General features: G+C 40.2%; 1 protein-coding gene across 2 annotated transcripts in view; it reads right to left on the bottom strand.

The window, feature by feature from the left end:
* The window catches only part of ANKRD31 (ankyrin repeat domain 31), a 153,937-nt gene that overhangs the window by 21,838 nt on the left and 112,453 nt on the right, over nt 1–19,646 (bottom strand). For both annotated transcript variants that reach the window (XM_088840339.1, XM_088840340.1), the window contains exons 21-23: nt 18,437–18,524; nt 8,179–8,275; nt 4,583–5,582 (exon numbers count right to left, since the gene is read on the bottom strand). In XM_088840339.1, the coding sequence (XP_088696465.1) occupies nt 4,583–5,582; nt 8,179–8,275; nt 18,437–18,524 (1,185 nt within the window). The remainder of the gene's footprint in view (nt 1–4,582; nt 5,583–8,178; nt 8,276–18,436; nt 18,525–19,646) is intronic.

A 19,646-nucleotide genomic window follows, 5' to 3' on the forward strand; every position in this document is an offset into this window, starting at 1 on the left:
TGCCTTGAGAGCGCTTCCAGGTCTTCACACAGGGATAGGACATCCAGACAAAACCCATGCATTCTCTCAATTGAGAAGACAGAGCAGGGCCCAGAGAGGCATGATGGCTAGACTTTGCAGGACAGAGTACTGAAAAAGAGAGAAATACACAGAGAGAACTCAATAGAGCTTCAGAGGGTCCTCTTCTTCTGCTGATTGTGATTGGCCATGTGTAAGAGGAAATTAGCCAAGCCTGGGAAAAGAACCATCCGAAAGAATTAGATGTAATGGCATTCTCTGACACTCTCAAAGGACAGAAATAGCACCTGTTCACCATAGTAAGACTAGAAAAACAAACTGATGGGGCATTGGTAGATACACACAGAAGTCTTGCCTTTGCAGTGGGATATAATTAGCCTTAGACCGAACACTGCTCAAATCCTATCTCAGTTCAGTTCAGTTCAGTTGCTCAATCGTGTCCGACTCTTTGTGACCCCATGAATCACAGCATGCCAGGCCTCCCTGTCCGTCACCAACTCCCAGAGTTCACTCAAACTCATGTCCATTGAGTCGGTGATGCCATCCAGCCATCTCATTCTCTCTCATCCCCTTCTCCTCCCACCCCCGAAACCTCCAGCATCAGAGTCTTTTCCAGTGAGTCAACTCTTCACATGAGGTGGCCAAAGTATTGGAGTTTCAGCTTTAGCATGAGTCCTTCCAATGAACACCCAGGACTGATCTCCTTTAGAATGGACTGGTTGGATCTCCTTGCAGTCCAAGGGACTCTCAAGAGTCTTCTCCAACACCACAGTTCAAAAGCATCAATTCTTCAGCACTCAGCTTTCTTCACAGTCCAACTCTCACATCCATACATGACCACTGGAAAAACCATAGCCTTGACTAGATGGACCTTGGTTGGCAAAGTAATGTCTCTGCTTTTTAATATGCTATCTAGGTTGGTCATAACTTTCCTTCCAAGGAGTAAGCGTCTTTTAATTTCATGGCTGCAATCAGCATCCACAGTGATTTTGGAGCCCCCCAAAATAAAGTCTGACACTGTTTCCACTGTTTCCCCATCTATTGCCCATGAAGTGATGGGACCAGATGCCATGATCTTAGTTTTCTGAATGTTGAGCTTCAAGTCAACCTTTTCACTCTCCTCTTTCACTTTCATCAATAGGCTTTTTAGTTCCTCTTCACTTTCTGCCATAAGGGTGGTGTCATCTGCATATCTGAGGTTACTGATATTTCTCCTGGCAATCTTGATTCCAGCTTGTGCTTCTTCCAGCCCAGCATTCCTCATGATGTACTCTGCATATAAGTTAAATAAGCAGGGTGACAATATACAACCTTGCTGCTGCTGCTGCTGCTAAGTCACTTCAGTCGTGTCCGACTCTGTGTGAACCCATAGACGGAAGCCCACCAGGCTCCCCTGTCCCTGGGATTCTCCAGGCAAGAACACTGGAGTGGGTTGCCATTTCCTTCTCCAATGTGTGAAAGTGAAAAGTGAAAGTGAAGTCGCTCAGTCGTGTCCGACCCTTAGCAACCCCATGGACTGCAGCCTACCAGGCTCCTCCATCCATGGGATTTTCTAGGCAAGAGTAAGGGAGTGGCGTGCCATTGCCTTCTCCGATACAACCCTGACGTACTCCTTTTCCTATTTGGAATCAGTCTGTTGTTCCATGTCCAGTTCTAACTGTTGCTTCCTGACCTGCATACAGGTTTCTCAAGAGGCAGGTCAGGTGGTCTGGGATTCCCATCTCTTTCAGAATGTTCCACAGTTTATTGTGATCCACACAGTCAAAGGCTTTGGCATAGTCAACAAAGCAGAAATAGATGTTTTTCTGGAACTCTCTTGCTTTCTCCATGATCCAGCAGATGTTGGCAATTTGATCTCTGGTTCCTCTGCCTTTTCTAAAACCAGCTTGAACATCTGGAAGTTCACGGTTCACATATTGTTGAAGCCTGGCTTTGAGAATTTTGAGCTTGACTTTACTAGTGTGTGAGACGAGTGCAATTGTGCGGTAGTTTGAGCATTCTTTGGCATTGCCTTTCTTTGCGATTAATGCAAAGAAATAGAGAAAAACAACAGAATAGGAAACACAAGAGATCTCATCAAGATAATCAGAGATACCAAGGGAACATTTCATGCAAAGAAGGCTCGATAAAGGACAGAAATGGTATGGACCTAACAGAAGCAGAAGATATTAAGAAGGGGTGGCAAGAATACACAGAAGAACTGTACAAAAAAGATCTTCATGACCAAGATAATCATGATGGTGTGATCACTCACCTAGAGCCAGACATCTTGGAATGTGAAGTCAAGTGGGCCTTAGAAAACATCACTACGAACAAAGCTAGTGGAGGTGATGGAATTCCAGTTGAGTTATTTCAAAACCTGAAAGGTGATGCTGTGAAAGTGCTGCACTCAATATGCCAGCAAATTTGGAAAACTCAGCAGTGGCCACAGGACTGGAAAAGGTCAGTTTTCACCTCAATCCCAATCCTGCCTAACAAACTGTAAAAGGAAGACCCAAAAGGACTGGAAAAGGTCAGTTTTCATTCCAATCCCAAAGAAGGGCAGCGCCTAAGAATGTTCAAACTATCATACAATTGTGCTCATTTCACAAGCTAGTAAGGTTATTGGCAAAATCCTTCAAGTTAGGCTTCAACAGTACGTGAACCAAGAACTTCCAGATGTACAAGCTGGGTTTAGAAAAGGCAGAGGAACACAGGGATCAATGGCCAACATTTTCTGGGGGCTTTCATGGTAGCTCAGCTGGTAAAGAATCCGCCTGCAATGCAGGAGATCCCGGTTCGATTCCTGGGTTTGGAAGATCTGCTGGAGAAGGGATAGGCTACCCACTCCAGTATTCTGGCCTGGAGAATTCCATGGACTGTATAGTCCATGGGGTCGCAAAGAGTTTGACACGACTGAGCAACTTTCACTTTCTGGATCACAGAGAAAGCAAGGGAATTCCAGAAAAACACCTACTTCTGCTTCATTGATTATGCTAAAGCCTTTGACTGTGTGGATCACAACAAATTGTGGAAAATTCTTAAAGAGATGGGAATACCAGACCACCTGACCTGCCTCCTGAGAAACCTGTATGCAGGTCAAGAAGCAACAGTTAGAACCTTACACTGAACAACTGACTGGTTCAAAATTGGAAATGGGTAGAAGGCTGTCATCCTGCTTATTAACTTGTATGCAGAGCACATCATGTGAAATGCTGGGCTTGATGAAGCACAAGCTGAAATCAAGATTGCTGAAATGTCAACAACCTCAGATATGCAAATGACACCACCCTTATGGCAGAAAGCGAAGAGGAATGGAAGAAGCTCTTGATAAAGGTAAAAGAGGATAGTGAAAATGCTGGCTTAAAACTCAACATTCAAAAAACTAAGATCATGGCATCCAGCCCCATCACTTCATGGCAAACAGAAGGGGAAATAGTGGAAGCAGTGACAGATTTTATTTTCTTGGACTCCAAAATCACTGTGGACAATGATTGCAGCCATAAAATTAAAAGATGCTTGCTCCTTACAAGGAAAGCCATGACAAACATAAACAGCGTATTAAAAAGCAAAGACATCATTTTGCTGACAAAGATCTGTATACTCAAAGCTATGGTTTTTTCAGTCATGTATAGATGTGAGAGTTGGACCATAAGGAAGGCTGAGTGCCAAAGAACTGACGGTTTTGAATCATAGTGCTGGAAAAGACTTGAGAATTCCTTGGACTACAAGGAGATCAAATTAGTCAATCCTAAAGGAAATCAACCCTAAATATTTATTGGAAGGACTGATGCTGAAACTGAAGCTCCAATATTTTGGCCACTTGATGCGAAGAGTCAACTTACTGGAAAAGACCCTGATACTGGGAAAGACTGAAGGCAAAGGAGAAGGAAATGGCACAGGATGAGATGGTTAGAAGCATCACCAACTCAATGGACATGAGTCTAAGCAAACTCCTGGTGACAGTGGAGGACAGAGGAACCTGCGTACTGCAGTCCACGGGGTTGCAAAGAGCTGGACACAACAGAGCGACGTAGCACACACAAAATCTTTCCTGCTGAGTATAACTAATTCTGGTCTGAGAGCCCAAAGATGCTTGTGACTCAAAGGAACAGGGCAATTTTAGGCTTCCCTGGTAGCTCAGCTGGTAAAGAATCTTCCTGCAATGCAGGAGACCCCAGTTTGATTCCTGGGTTGGGAAGATCCACTGGAGAAGGAATAGGCTACCCACTCCAGTATTCTGGGGCTGCCCTGGTGGCTCAGCTGGTAGAATCCACCTGCGATGTAGGAGACTTGGGTTCGATCCTTGGGTTGGGAAGATCCCCTCGAGAAGGGAAAGACAACCCACTCCAGTATTCTAGCCTGGAGAATTCTTTGGACTTGGGTCACAAAGAGTTGGACATGACTAAGTGTCCTTCACTTTCACTTGCGAAGAATATAATGGTCAAGTTTCTTCATTTAAACAGCCCAACCAAACCCTTTATCCTAATAAGAGCTATACACTAACACTATGTGACAGCAACTTTTTAGTCACTTATTTATAAAATTCACATAATTTTAGAGGAAAAAAAAAACAATAGGATACCTGTGTTTTGAATTCCAGAATGTTATTTCCTGGGTTAAGTCTTCCTAGCAATATCAGATCCTTTATCTGCATACATTTCTTTTTGGGAGTTGTGTTGTAGTTGGAAGGTTTTTTCACAGTATGTTGGTAGCCAGACCCATAGGAGGAGGAGCTCTGACTATCATTTACATGAGGAACAGTGAGAGTTGATTTTTTAAAGTAAGGTTTCAGCTGTTGCCCCACGTCACTGCCAAAGACATCAACCCCTTGGTGTGCCAGGGATTCTGATGTCCCCCCAGGTGCTTGGCGGGGAGCTGTTTTCCTCTTTCCTTCTTTTGGATCACAATCAGAAGGAGCCTGATCACAAATAACACTTGATGGATGGGCATCATGGTGGGCAAACACACTGGTGGTTGCTGAAATCTTTAATGTGCCAGTTACTGCTGAAGGACTAAAGGACACGTGCCCATTGGCTGTACTACCTGTAAGATCATTCTCTTTTTGTGAATACTCTGCTTCAGTAATAAAAGTAACAGATTGGGATTGTAATTTAATCTGATTAGTGCTATCTAAATGTCTGGATTTTGATAATCTATCTAAGGTACAGTCATTGATATTTTGCTTAGAATTCAGTTCACTTCCAGAAAATTCTTCCCTTCTCACTGTCTTTGAATTTAGACAAGTGTGGGTACTTTGGTTGTCGAGCCAGACTTCCTGAGACAACTGTGTTTCCTGCATGCCTCTGCACACAAGGCTGACAGGAGAAAGTGAAGCTGACTGGGGCTGCACTGAATTTTCCAGACTGATAAACTCTTGCCTGTCTTTTTCATTAGAGGTTTCTGAGCTTGATGGCAGCTTCCTAAAACTAAGACCAGACAAAGATGTAGCATTCTTATAGGTGTGAAATTTCTGGCTTATTTTTTTCTGTTTTTTTGCTACAAGTAGGAGGCTCTTCTGTCTTGCGGCCAAGTTAGCCAGTTGTTCCCTCAGGACTCCATGCTTAAATGACTCTATGGACACCCTGTAGAAAGAAACAGAAAAGCAAAAAATACAAAAACAGTGGAAAACTTTTTTAAGCAGTCATTTAGATTTTATAGATACCCTGTGTCAATTTAAATTTAATCAGCTCAAAGTACACAAAAGTCTATCTTTGCCATGTGTATTCTTTGAAAGCAAACTGTTGCTCTACATGAGGCAAATAAGTATGCCTTTTTTAGGAGGTGACAGTGTGGTTATCCACATTTATATTCACATTATTTAACAGTTGTGAGTCAGCCCTAAGACAGAAATGCAACTTGAGTTGTCTATCTAGATATCTACTAGTCCTTTAGTTGGAAGGTACCAACTGATGACTAAGGAGTAATACCACCTTCTTTAAGTTTGGAATTGGCTTAACTGTTTACAGTTAAATGGTGTATCAGGAAGTCAAATTCGAGAGAGGAAGTTCCACCCAAATTCACTTAGCTATGGAGGACTCAGGTTGTTTGTGAATAATCATAAGTAAGCTAGACAGAGAAATGTCAATTCATCAAGTGATTATTGTAACTGTACTTTCTGAACCTGCAGTGAGGTACCTGGAGTCCAGAAGGACTGCCCAGATAAGCACCGTCCTGCAGTGAGGTAGCTGGAGTCCAGAAGCTCGGCCCAGATAAGCACTGTCCTGTGTGTCCTCCCCAGACCAAGTCTCTCAGGGGCTTGAGGACTGAATGGGAGGCAGTGACTCACCCATACCTCTGACTTTTGGTTATACTCACCTATTCCATACTGATCTTCAGGATACTGGACACTTTTGTTTCCAGTGGCTCTCAAACTTTTTCGTCTCAGGACTTTTTTATACTCTTAAAAGTTACTGAGGAACCCAAAGAGCTTTTATTTATATGGGTTATATCTATCAATATTTACTGTTTTAGAAAACTGAGACAATTTTAAAACACAGAAACACACAAGTGTACATTCCATTAGATATTAGAATGATGATAGTATTATATACCATGTGGCCTCTAGAAAATTTCATTGTACACTTATAAGAAAATGGGAGTAAAAAAGGTCAAATAACATTTAATATTATTATAAAAATGGCTTTTGACTTCTTGGACCCCTTGAAAGGCTCTCAGTGACCATTTTTAAGAGCAGCTGTTTTAAAGGAAAGCAACAGCATAGATAATTGTCTCTCCTAACACAGGTTAGAGTTGTTGGTACTAAACTCCAAACTGACTGGATATTAAAGCAAGTAGCAGATGCAAGTGGAAGAAGTGTCAAGAAGAAATCAGAATTAGAACTAGTAGTATTAAATGTAAGAAGCTGGTTGGATAGAGAAGAAAAAAGAAATTAATATCACATTTAAAACTATGTGAAACAGTCCAGATAGAAAATAAAAATGCTCTTTAGATTACAAAATTTCAAGACCAATAGCAACATTAATAAGAAGACACACATATATAATGGAATATTTTTCAGCCATAAAAAGACACAAATCCTGCTGTTTGTGACAACATGGACGCATCTTGAGAGCATCCTGTTAAGTGAAACGAGTCAGACAAAGATAAACACTGTCTGATCTCACTGATATTTGGAAGCTAAAATAAAAACCAGAAGTCACAGGTTCAGAGAACAGACTGGTTGTTGGCAGAGGGGGAGGAAGCATTCGGGTGAAATGGGTGAAGGCAATCAAAAGGTATAAACATCCATGGTGACCACAGTTGAAATACTGTATTGTATATTAGAAAGTTGCTGAGTACTAGTAGGCCTTAAAAGTTCTCATCTTAAGAAAAAAGAAAAGAATAAAAAAGTAAAAAATAATACCCAAAAATAATACCCAAACAAGGAAAAATATATACAACTAGTTTCTCAAAAAAAAAAAAAGAAAAGAGTTATATAATCAGGATGAAACTCTTTAAGGACCCTGAGAACTTAGAAGTACACAAGACTACAAAATACACATGATTACACTGCTTAGAAGAACATTTGTGATCACACAGAAGAACCAATTTTAATGTAAAAAAATGTGAGTTTACTATGGAAAGAAATTTACTCATGGGATTCATGGCCAGAAAAGGCTTTCATGAAATTCATGGCTGTGGACATTTTAAGATATTAAAATGTGCTTTTCTGAACATTTCAAGTAATAAAGTAGAAAAGCATCTCTCTGGGAAGTATATGTAATTCCTCATGGACATAACAGATTAGATGACCTCATAAAGTCTGTTTCAGTTCCACAAAACATCTGTAATCACAAGAAATTCTAGGCCAGGACTTCCCTGGTGGTCCAGGGGTTTAGAGTCTGCGGCCAATGCAGGGTCACGGATTTGATCCCTGGCCTGGGAAGATTCCACATGCCACCGGGGCAACTAAACTCGTGCACCGCAGCTACTGAAGCCCAGGCTCTAGCGTCTGTGCTCCACAGCAAGACACATGCTCTGCCACTGCAATGAGGGCCCATGCATTGCAACTAGAGAGTAGCCCCTGCTCGGTGCAGCTAGAGAGAGCCGGTGTGCAGAAATGAAGACCCAGCATAGCCCAAAATAAATAAAGTTAAAAAACAAATTCTAGATCTATTATAGATTAAAAATAGGTAAATTCCAAAAACTCCAAAGCATTCTTACCTTTTTTTAACTCACCTGTATTTTTTAGCTAGATCATCCCTTTCTGCCTTCTGTTTGGCAAGCACGTTGTCCATAACTTCCTTTATCTCTAACATCTTACCAACGTATTGTTCTAGAAGCAAGGTAATAAAATAAAAAGTCGGTTAACTGAGAGATTGCAAATGTTAAATTTGGTCACAAAGGACTCAGCCTTATTGTTAATTAAAAAAGCCATTATTTTCCTACCCTCTTCCACCATATCAATGGTCCAGATATCAAAGCTTATGGACTTATGTCACTCTAGAGAAGTACCCTGAGATGTGTAAGACCACACCAAGAAGGAGCAGGCAAACCTGAGTTCTAACCCTGTTATCCCGCTGACTAGGCTTGGTGATCCTGGACAAATCATTGACCTCTCTGTGAAATGAGGGTACTAAAAGAAGATAAATAGTAAGATAATTTTGTCTGTTAAAATTATTTACTTTTTAAAATACAAAAGGAAAACACTGTCAATGCAAAGGAAAATGTGAAATAATATGAATGTTTACAGAGAAGAATGCTCGGAAAGATCAAAGGCAGAAGGAGAAGAGGGTGATAGAGGATAAGATGCTTGGATAGCATCATCAATTCAATGGAAATGAACCTGGGCAAACTCAGGGAGATTCTGAGGGTCAGGGAAGCCTGGCGTGCTGCAGTCCATGGCGTCGTCAAGAGTTGGGCATGACTTGAACACAAAAAGAGAGAAGAGAAGTCAGGGTATTCCCACTCACCGACTCCTTCTCCTTGATATTTCACTCCATGAAAGAGACTGCTTTTAATACCTTGGTAGGTGTGTGTGTATTTAAAATATGTTTATTTTATGTCTACAGTCTATATACTTATACTATATATAACTATTTATCATGTGTATTTAAAAATAAGAATCACACTATCAGTTCTTGTTCTTTACACTTAACACTATATGATATCTAAAGTCACTTACGAAGTGAAGTGAAGGTCACTCAGTCATGTCTGACTCTTTGCGACCCCATGGACTGTAGCCTGCCAGGCTCCTCTGTTCATGGAATTCTCTAGACCAGAATACTGAAGTGGGTAGCTGTTCCCTTCTCCAGGAGATCTTCCCAACCCAGGGATCGAACCCAGGTCTCCCCCATTGCAGATGGATCTTTACCAGCTGAGTCACCAGGGAAGCCCAAGAATACTGCAGTGGGTAGCCTATCCCTTCTTCAGAGGATCTTCCCAATCCAGGAATCAAACCAGGGTCTCCTGCATTGCAGTTGGATTCTTTACCAGCTGAGCTACCAGGAAAGCCATAGATCTATACAAAATTATTCTTATAATTACTTATTTTCTTACTTTCTTCCATTGCTTCCCAAGTAAAGGCATCATGACCTCCCCCTGTACAAATTCACAGGATTTACATGTAAATTATGTCCAAAAACAGATTCCCAAATAGGAAATTATTTCTTTTAAGCTACTTGCTATTCATTTCATTTTTGGCTTTGTTTCTATTTTCTTAATTTTTTTTAGACCAAGGTGTATTTTTCTAGATAATTTAACTAGAGAAAATCAGTGGTGGAAAGTGGCATAAAGTTCATAGTTGGAATATGCTCCAGAACCTTCTTTTGTGAGTCAGACAAATGATCTGAAAAGTACAGGGTCAGTGTTCACAGAGTAGTTTGTATCTCCCTAATCTCCTTAAATGATAATTAAGAATTTAGACATAAATTTGTTGGGAAGATTTGACACTTTAACAAAAGACATTTACATTATCTATATACCCTGCCATGTATGGCTTTTCTAACTGAATTTTAAACCACAGGTAAAAAACATTATCATAGTAACTGAAGTTTCTATAAATGGATATAAAGATATTTTATGTCTAACCTGATACTATATACTTATCAAAGAGACAAAATTAATCAATGGTATCTTTGAGAAAATATAGAAATTACCCAAATATGTATAAGATTTTAATATGTGATAATAAGGCATTATAAAATAATGAAGATGAGAGGAATTATTCAACAAATAAGAATAGGCAAAGGGGTAGTAATATAGGGGAAAGCCCTAGTCTATCTTTCTACCATACGTGGCAAAGAAATTTCAGATGAATTATAGAGTTATGATGCTTAGGAAAAATAACATATAAAATGTTTAACATGAACATTTTTTTCTGCTTCAGTTCAGCTGAGGCACTAAAAATATTTGATATAAAAATAAATATAAAACATCTATAAAAAATTCACAAAGAAATAAACAAAATAAAATTCATTACTCTTGGATGCCTCAACCAGATCAAAGATGAAAAGGCGTCAGAATATGGAAGTGGTGAATTTGCAAAGCTATTTCTTTAGAGAGCTGAAGCTTAATGGGGTGGGGTTCTCTGCTCTGAGGAGCAAGCGTGAGCGGTGAGGCCATCTCTCCGCTTCTGTCGCTGTTGTTCAGTGGCCCAGTCATGTCCAACTCTGGGACCCCATGGACTGCAGCACGCCAGGCCGCCCTGTCCCTCACCATCTCCCGGAGTTTGCCCAAGTTCATGTTCATTGCATTGGTGATGCTGTCCAGCCATCTCATCCTCTGATGCCCTCTTCTGCTTCTGCCCTCAATCTTTCCCAGGATCAGGGACTTTTCCAATGAGTTGTCTGTTCACATCACATGAGCAAAATACCAGAGCTTCAGCTTCAGCATCAATCCTTCCAGTGAATATTCAGGGTTGATCTCCCTTAAAAGTGATGGGTTTGATCTCCTTGCTGTCCAAGAGACTCTCAGGAGTCTTTAGCACCACAGTCCGAAGGCATCAATTCTCAGGCATTCTGCCTTCTTTATGGTCCAGCTCTCACAAACATACATGACCACTGGGAAGAACACTGTCTTGACTACATGGACCTTTGTTGGCAGAGCAATCTCTCTGCTTTTCAAAACACTTCTCTTTACCTCAGCCTAAAGGGGTAGTTTCTCAAAGGACTGTTAAAGAGTGTAACAACTTTCTCTGAGGTGACAATGGACTGATAATCTGACTTGCCCTTTGATCTTGAACATCGAGAAGTTCAGAAGAACAAGGAGCTTCCACAGCAGTGCAAAGAGAAAGCTGCTGTTGTGCTAGGAATTAATTATCCTTCCTTTTGATAGTGGGTTCAAGATCGTCAGGATCATGAAGACACTAGGGAGACCGACCTGTGGTCCCCATGATGAGCACTTATACTTGAGGGTGACAGTATGTGTAAGGTAGACGACCAGGAAAAGAGGCGAGAGGAGACTGAGAAGGGCCAAGGAAAGAAACGTGCCCTGTCACATCATAGGAGCTATGAAGAAGCTTCAGAAGAGCTTCAGAAATTTTGCTTTGATGAACCTTAGTTTTCAACAACTGTTAAAAAACAATGGGACCAACAGCAGTCAGGATCTCATCATGAGCCACGAACTCTAGTGTTCTACTGCCTTACCTCTCCTTCCCTAAACGGGTAAAGAGACTCAAAAAAGGGATCATGATTAGAAAAATCATAGTGATAACATGATTACAACAGAATAAAATTAATTACAAAGCCTGGGGGTGGGGAGGGGAGAAAAGTTTCTAATCTTCAGTTCAGTTCAGTTCAGTCGCTCAGTCATGTCTGACTCTTTGCGACCCCATGAATCACAGCACGCCAGGCCTCCCTGTCCATCATTAACTCCCGGAGTTCACTCAAACTCATGTCCATCGAGTCGGTGATGCCATCCAGCCATCTCATTCTCTGTCATCCCCGTCTCCTCCCGCCCCTAATCCTGCCCAGCATCAGAGTCTTTTCCAGTGAGTCAGCTCTTTGCATGAGGTAGCCAAATTATTGGAGTTTTCACCTTTAGCATCAGTCCTTCCAAGGAACACCCAGGATTGATCTCCTTTAGAATGGCCTGGTTGGATCTCCTTGCAGTCCAAGGGACTCTCAAGAGTCTTCTCCAGCACCACAGCTCAAAAGCATCAATTCTTCGGCGATCAGCTTTCTTTACAGTCCAACTCTCACATCCATACATGACCACGGGAAAAACCACAGCCTTGACTAGACAGACCTTGGTTGACAAAGTAATGTCTCTGCTTTTTAATATGCTATCTAGGTTGGTCATAACTTTCCTTCCAAGGAGTAAGCGTCTTTTAATTTCATGGCTTCAATCACCATCTGCAGTGATTTTGGAGCCCCCAAAAATAAAGTCTGACACTGTTTCCACTGTTCCCTCATCTATTTCCCATCCATGGGACCAGATGCCATGATCTTTGTTTTCTGAATGCTGAGCTTCAAGCCAACCTTTTCACTATCCTCTTTCACTTTCATCAAAAGGCTTTTGAGTTCCTCTTCACTTTCTGCCATAAGGGTAGTGTCATCTGCATATCTGAGGTTACTGATATTTCTCCCGGCAATCTTCATTCCAGCTTGTGCTTCGTCCCACCCAGCGTTCCTCATGATGTACTCTACATATAAGTTAAACGAGCAGGGTGACAATATACAACCTTGACGCACTCCTTTTCCTATTTGGAACCAGTCTGTTGTTCCATGTCCAGTTCTAACTGTTGCTTCCTGACCTGCATACAGGTTTCTCAAGAGGCAGGTCAGGTGGTCTGGGATTCCCATCTCTTTCATAATGTTCCACAGTTTACTGTGATCCACACAGTCAAAGGCTTTGGCATAGTCAATGAAGCAGAAATAGATGTTTTAGGCTATGGTTTTTCCAATAGTCATGTATGGATGTGCGAGTTGGACTGTGAAGAAAGCTGAGTGCCGAAGAATTGATGCTTTTGAACTGTGATGTTGGAGAAGACTCTGGAGAGTCCCTTGGACTACAAGGAGATCCAACCAGTCCTTTCTAAAGGAGATCAGTCCTGGGTGTTCATTGGAAGGACTGATGCTGAAGCTGAAGCTCCAATACTTTGGCCACCTCATGCGAAGAGTTGACTCACTGGAAAAGACTCTGATGCTCGGAGGGATTGGGGGCGGGAGGAGAAGGTGACGACAGAGAATGAGATAGTTAGATGGCATCACTGACTCAATGGAGGTGAGTTTGACTGAACTCCGGGAGTTAGTGATGGACAGGGAGGCCTGGCGTGCTGTGATTCATGGGGTCGCAAAGAGTCGGACACAACTGAGCAACTGAACTGAACTGAACTGAACTAATACGTTAGTCAATCTGATCACACGGACCACAGCCTTGTCTAACTCAATGAAACTAAGCCATGCCACGTGGGGCCACCCAAGACGGGTGGGTCATGGTGGAGAGGCCTGACAGAATGTGGTCCACTGGAGAAGGGAATGGCAAACAACTTCAGTATTCCTGCCTTGAGAACCCCATGAATAGTATGAAAAGGAAAAATGATCGGATACTGAATGAGGAATTCCCCAGGTCGGTAGGTGCCCAGTATGCTACTGGAGATCAGTGGAGAAATAACTCCAGAAAGAATGAAGGGATGGAGCCAAAGCAAAAACAACACCCAGTTATGGATGTGACTGGTGATAGAAGCAAGGTCCAATGCTGTAAAGAGCAGTATTGCATAGGAACCTGGAATGTTAGGTCCATGAATCAAGGCAAATTGGAAGTGGTCAAACAGGAGATGGCAAGAGTGAACATAGACATTCTAGGAATCGGTGAACTAAAATGGACTGGAATGGGTGAATTTAACTCAGATGACCATTATACCTACTACTGTGGCCAGGAATCCCTTCGAAAAAATGGAGTAGCCATCATGGTCAACAAAGAGTCCAAAATGCAGTACTTGGATGCAATCTCAAAAACGACAGAATGATTTCTGTTCGTTTCCAAGGCAAACCATTCAATATCACGGTAATCCAAGCCTATGCCCCAACCAATAACGCTGAAGAAGCCGAAGTTGAACTGTTCTATGAAGACCTACAGACCTTTTAGAACTAACACCCAAAAAAGATGTCCTTTTCATTATAGGGGACTGGAATGCAAAAGTAGGAAGTCAAGAAACACCTGGAGTACAGGAAAATTTGGCCTTGGACTACAGAATGAAGAAGGGCAAAGGCTAATAGAGTTTTGCCAAGAGAACGCACTGGTCATAGCAAACACCCTCTTCCAACAACACAAGAGAAGACTCTACACATGGACATCACCAGATGGTCAACACCGAAATCTGACTGATTATATTCTTTGTAGCCAACGATGGAGAAGCTCTATATAGTTAGCAAAAACAAGGCCAGGAGCTGACTGTGGCTCAGATCATGAACTCCTTATTGCCAAATTCAGAGTTAAATTGAAGAAAGTAGGGAAAACCACTAGACCATTCAGATATGACCTAAATCAAATCCCTTATGATTATACACTGGAAGTGAGAAATAGATTTAAGGGATAGATCTGATAGATAGAGTGCCTGAAGAACTATGGACAATGTTTGTGACATTGTACAGGAGACAGGGATCAAGGCCATCCCCATGGAAAAGAAATGCAAAATAGCAAAATGACTGTCTGGGGAGGCCTTACAAATAGCTGTGAAAAGGAGAGAAGTGAAAAGCAAAGGAGAAAAGGAAAGATATAAGCATCTGAATGCAGAGTTCCAAAGAATAGCAAGGAGAGATAAGAAAGCCTTTCTCAGCGATCAATGCAAAGAAATAGAGGAAAACAACAGAATAGGAAAGACTAGAGATCTCTTCATGAAAATTAGAGACACCATCTTTCATGCAAAGATGGGCTCGATAAAGGACAGAAATGGTATGGACCTAACAGAAGCCGAAGATGTTAAGAAGAGGTGGCAAGAATACACAGAAGAACTGTACCAACAATATCTTCACGACCAAGATAATCATGATAGTGTGATCACTCACTTAGAGCCAGACATCTTGGAATGTGAAGTCAAGTGGGCCTTAGAAAGCATCACTATGAACAAAGCTAGTGGAGGTGATGGAATTCCAGTTGAGCTATTTCAAATTCTGTAATTGATGCTGTGAAAGTGCTGCACTCAATATGCCAGCAAATTTGGAAAACTCGGCAGTGGCCACAGGACTGGAAAAGGTCAGTCTTCATTCCAGTCCCAAAGAAAGGCAATGCCAAAGAATGCTCAAACTACCGCACAATTGCACTCATCCCACACGCTAGTAAAGTCATGCTCAAAATTCTCCAAGCCAGGCTTCAGCAATATGTGAACCATGAACTTCCAGATGTTCAAGCAGGTTTTAGAAAAGGCAGAGGAACCAGAGATCAAGTTGCCAACATCTGCTGGATCATGGAGAAAGCAAGAGAGTTCCAGGAACACATCTATTTCTACTTCATTGACTATGCCAAAGCCTTTGACTGTGTGGATCACAATAAACTGTGGAACATTCTGAAAGAGATGGGAATACCAGACCACCTGACCTGCCTCTTGAGAAACCTATATGCAGGTCAGGAAGCAACATTTAGAACTGGACATGGAACAATGGACTGATTCCAAATAGGAAAAGGAATACGTCAAGGCTATATATTGTCACCCTGCTTATTTGACTTATATGCAGGGTACATCATGAGGAACACTGGGCTGGAAGAAGCACATGCTGGAATCAAGATTCTGTGAGAAATATCAATAACCTCAGATATGCAGATGACACTACCCTTATGGCAGAAAGTGAAGAGGAACTAAAGAGCCTCTTGATGAAAGTGAAAGAGGAGAGTGAAAAGGTTGGCTTGAAGCTCAACATTCAGAAAACAAAGATCATGGCATCTGGTCCCATCACTTCATGGGAAATAGATGGGGAAAAAGTGGAAACAGTTTCAGACTTTAATTTTTTGGGCTCCAAAATCACTGCAGATGGTGATTGCAGCCATGAAATTAAAAGACGCTTACTCCTTGGAAGGAAAGTTATGACCAACCTAGATAGCATATTAAAAAGCAGAGATATTACTTTGTCAACAAAGGTCCGTCTAGTCAAGGCTATGGTTTTTCCCGTGGTCATGTATGGATGTGAGAGTTGGACTGTGAAGAAAGCTGAGTGATGAAGAATTGATGCTTTTGAGCTGTGGTGCTGGAGAAGACTCTTGAGAGTCCCTTGGACTGCAAGGAGATCCAACCAGTCCATTCTAAAGGAGATCAATCCTGGGTATTCATTGGAAGGACTGATGCTAAAGGTGAAAACTCCAGTAATTTGGCCACCTCATGCAAAGAGCTGACTCACTGGAAAAGACTCTGATGCTGGGAGGGATTGGCAGCAGGACAGAAAATAAGATGGCTGGATGGCATCACCGACTCAATGGACATGAGTTTGAGTGAACTCCGGCAGTTGGTGATGGACAGGGAGGCCTGGTGTGCTGTGATTCATGGGGTCACAAAGAGTTGGACACGACTGAGCAACTGAACTGAACCGAATATGTTTAAATAAAAACACCGTTAAGAGACAAAAAAAAGTATTTGTAGCAGTTACGAAGAAAAGGGGTCAATAACTTGATTATTTAAAACGGTTTCAATTTCTTAACAAACAGGAACAGTCAATTTATGAAATAGAAGATAACATTAGTGAAAAAGTACCATTAATAATCAATAAGTGAAAATAATATACACATTTTTTATTAAAATAGTAAAAATTTTTTCAGCAAAATTACTTTAAATGAAAATACTGACACTATCAGCAGCGTAAAAGCAAACACAAATGCGTGTTGGTGGAAGTACTAATTATTATATAACACTTTAGGAAATCAACTTATCAATATTAACCAATAGATTTTATAATGTTTATATATTTTGATCCAATAATTTAAATTATGTTAATTTTTCTTAAGAGGATAATCCTAAATCCAGAAAAAACTATGTATGGTGGTGTAATAGCAAAAAATTGGAAAAATCTACATGCTCAACAAAAAAGGAAAAATTAAGTAAATCATGGGACATTTATTGAACAGGATACTATGTAACCACTAAGAATGATGACCATGAGAAAAAGAAAACACAGCACTTCTAACACAATCCAATCTATGCTTTTTAACAATTTTATTCAGGTATAATTGCATAAGCATTCTCTTTGAAAAAAAACTAAACACCAAAATATTACAGTAGAGCAGTAGGTGATTTTAGCATATTTTTCCTCATTATTGTTTTTGAGGCATATCTATATACCTTTTATAATTAAAAAAGTATATTCTTGTAAAATTCATCTTAGTTGTATAAGATACTATAACTACTAAATAAAATATATGAACTATACATATTGTTTGGGGATATAAATTAATTTGTATTATTTTCCTCAGAATATAACCTGTAACATGTGTTAGGTCAGGATGAAAAGTAGAATGGGTATAGTTTAAAAAGAAATAATTTTTTAAAAGGTATACAACATGAATTAGGGCTTCCCTCACAGCTAAGTTGGTAAAGAACCTGCCTGGAATGCAGGAGAGCCGGGTTCAATCCCTGGGTTGGGAAGATTCCCTGAAGAAGGAAATGGCAACCCACTCCAGTATTCTTGCCTGGAGAATCCCATGGACAGAGGACAGAGGAGCCTGGCTTCCGGTGAGTCGCAAGAGTCAGACACAACTTAGTGTCTAAACCACCATCACCACAACATGAAATTAAGCTAACAGACTAATTAACAGTTATATCCTGCTACAAAAAAGACTGATGAAGTACTACTATTTTGATTTTTTTATCAATTTTTATTAGAGCATAGTTGATTTACAATGTTGTATTAGTTTCTGTTTTACAGCAAAGTGAATCAGTTATACATATACAAATACCTACTTTTTTTAGATTCTTTTCCCATATAGGTCATTATAGAGTACTGAGCAGAGTTCCCTGTACTATGCAGTAGGTTCTTATTGGTTGTCTAGCTTATAAATAGTAGCATGTATGTGTCAATCCCAATCTCCCAATTTATCCCTCCTACACCCCTTCTCCTTTGGTAACTATACATTTATTGTCTACATCTACGACTCTATTTCTGTTTTGTAAATAAGTTCATTTGTACCATTTTTTTAGATTCCACATATAAGTGATATATGATACATGTCTTTCTCTGATTTACTTCACTCAGTATGACAATCTCTAGGTCCATGCATGTTGCTGCAAATGACATTATTTCATTCTTTTCGATGGCTGAATAATATTCTACTATATATATGGACCACATCTTTATCATTCATCAGGGCTTATAATGTGGACATTTTTTTGGGGGAGGACACCTTCAACCTCACAGCACTCCTATTTTGAAATCTATCAAAAGTTTAGTTCTGCCTGTTCTTGAACTTTTTAAAAATGGAATCATACTATATCCACCCCATCCCCTAAAGAAGATGAGGCAGCAATGCCTTGGATGACTGAAATAATCAAACTTAAGTATGAGTACATATTTACCTGCATCTTCAGGGGTTCTTATTTCAAACTCTAATAAATTTTCTTGTTTTTCTTCTATATCTTGCAGAATGGCACTGATGGTTTGATGCTATCAGATAAAATATTAAAAACTTCATTACAAGAAGGTAGATGCTTTTCTCTAATAGGCAACCGACAAATGCACAGTAAAAGTGCTAAATAAAGTACTACTAAAAATGCTGATTTCCCTTTCTGTTCCAAATGTATTCAGGTCTCATTTAAACTTAACTATATATATATATATAATGTATTTGGGAAAAAATTAAACTTAAATACATCTTGATTTATGTAGCAGATCTGCTCCTGGAAAACAGAATATTAAGAGTGGCAACCATAAAAACAATCACAATTTCTCAATGACTCCTTTTATAGGTATAGGAGGAAAAAAGAACTCAGCAAATAATATTTAAAGATTATATATATGCAAGAAGTTCACTTTAAGGCTTTATGATTATCATTGTACACTATTAAGATTTCACATACATATAAATATTTATGCACCCAACATAGGAGCACCGCAATATGTAAGACAATTACTAACAAGTATGAAACGGGAAATTAACAACAACACAGTAATAGTGGGAAACTTTAATACCCCACTCACACCTATGGATAGATCAACTAAACAGAAAACTAACAAGGAAACACAAACATTAAATGATACAATAGACCAGTTAGACCTAATAGATATCTATAGGACATTTCACCCCAAAACAATGAATTTCACCTTTTTCTCAAGTGCACATCTGCCTTCTCCAGGTTCTGCCTTCTCCAGGATAGATCATATCCTGGGCCATAAATCTAGCCTTGGTAAATTCAAAAAAACTGAAATCATTCCAAGCATCTTTTCTGACCATAATGCAGTAAGATTAGATCTCAATTATGGGAGAAAAACTATTAAAAATGCCAACATATGGAGGCTGAATAACACGCTGCTGAATAACGAACAAATCATAGAAGAAATCAAAAGAGAAATCAAAATATGCATAGAAATGAATGAAAATGAAAACATGACAACCCAAAACCTCTGGGACACTGTAAAAGCAGTGCTAAGGTGAAGGTTCATAGCAATACAGGCACACCTCAAGAAACAAGAAAAAAGTCAACTAAATAACCTAACTCTACACCTAAAGAAACTAGAAAAGGAAGAAATGAAGAACCCCAGGGTCAGTAGAAGGAAAGAAATCTTAAA

The sequence above is a fragment of the Moschus berezovskii genome, chromosome 9 (assembly GCF_049115385.1).
Source record: "Moschus berezovskii isolate FMDL1 chromosome 9, NW_MosBer_1.0, whole genome shotgun sequence".
NCBI lineage: Eukaryota > Metazoa > Chordata > Mammalia > Artiodactyla > Moschidae > Moschus > Moschus berezovskii.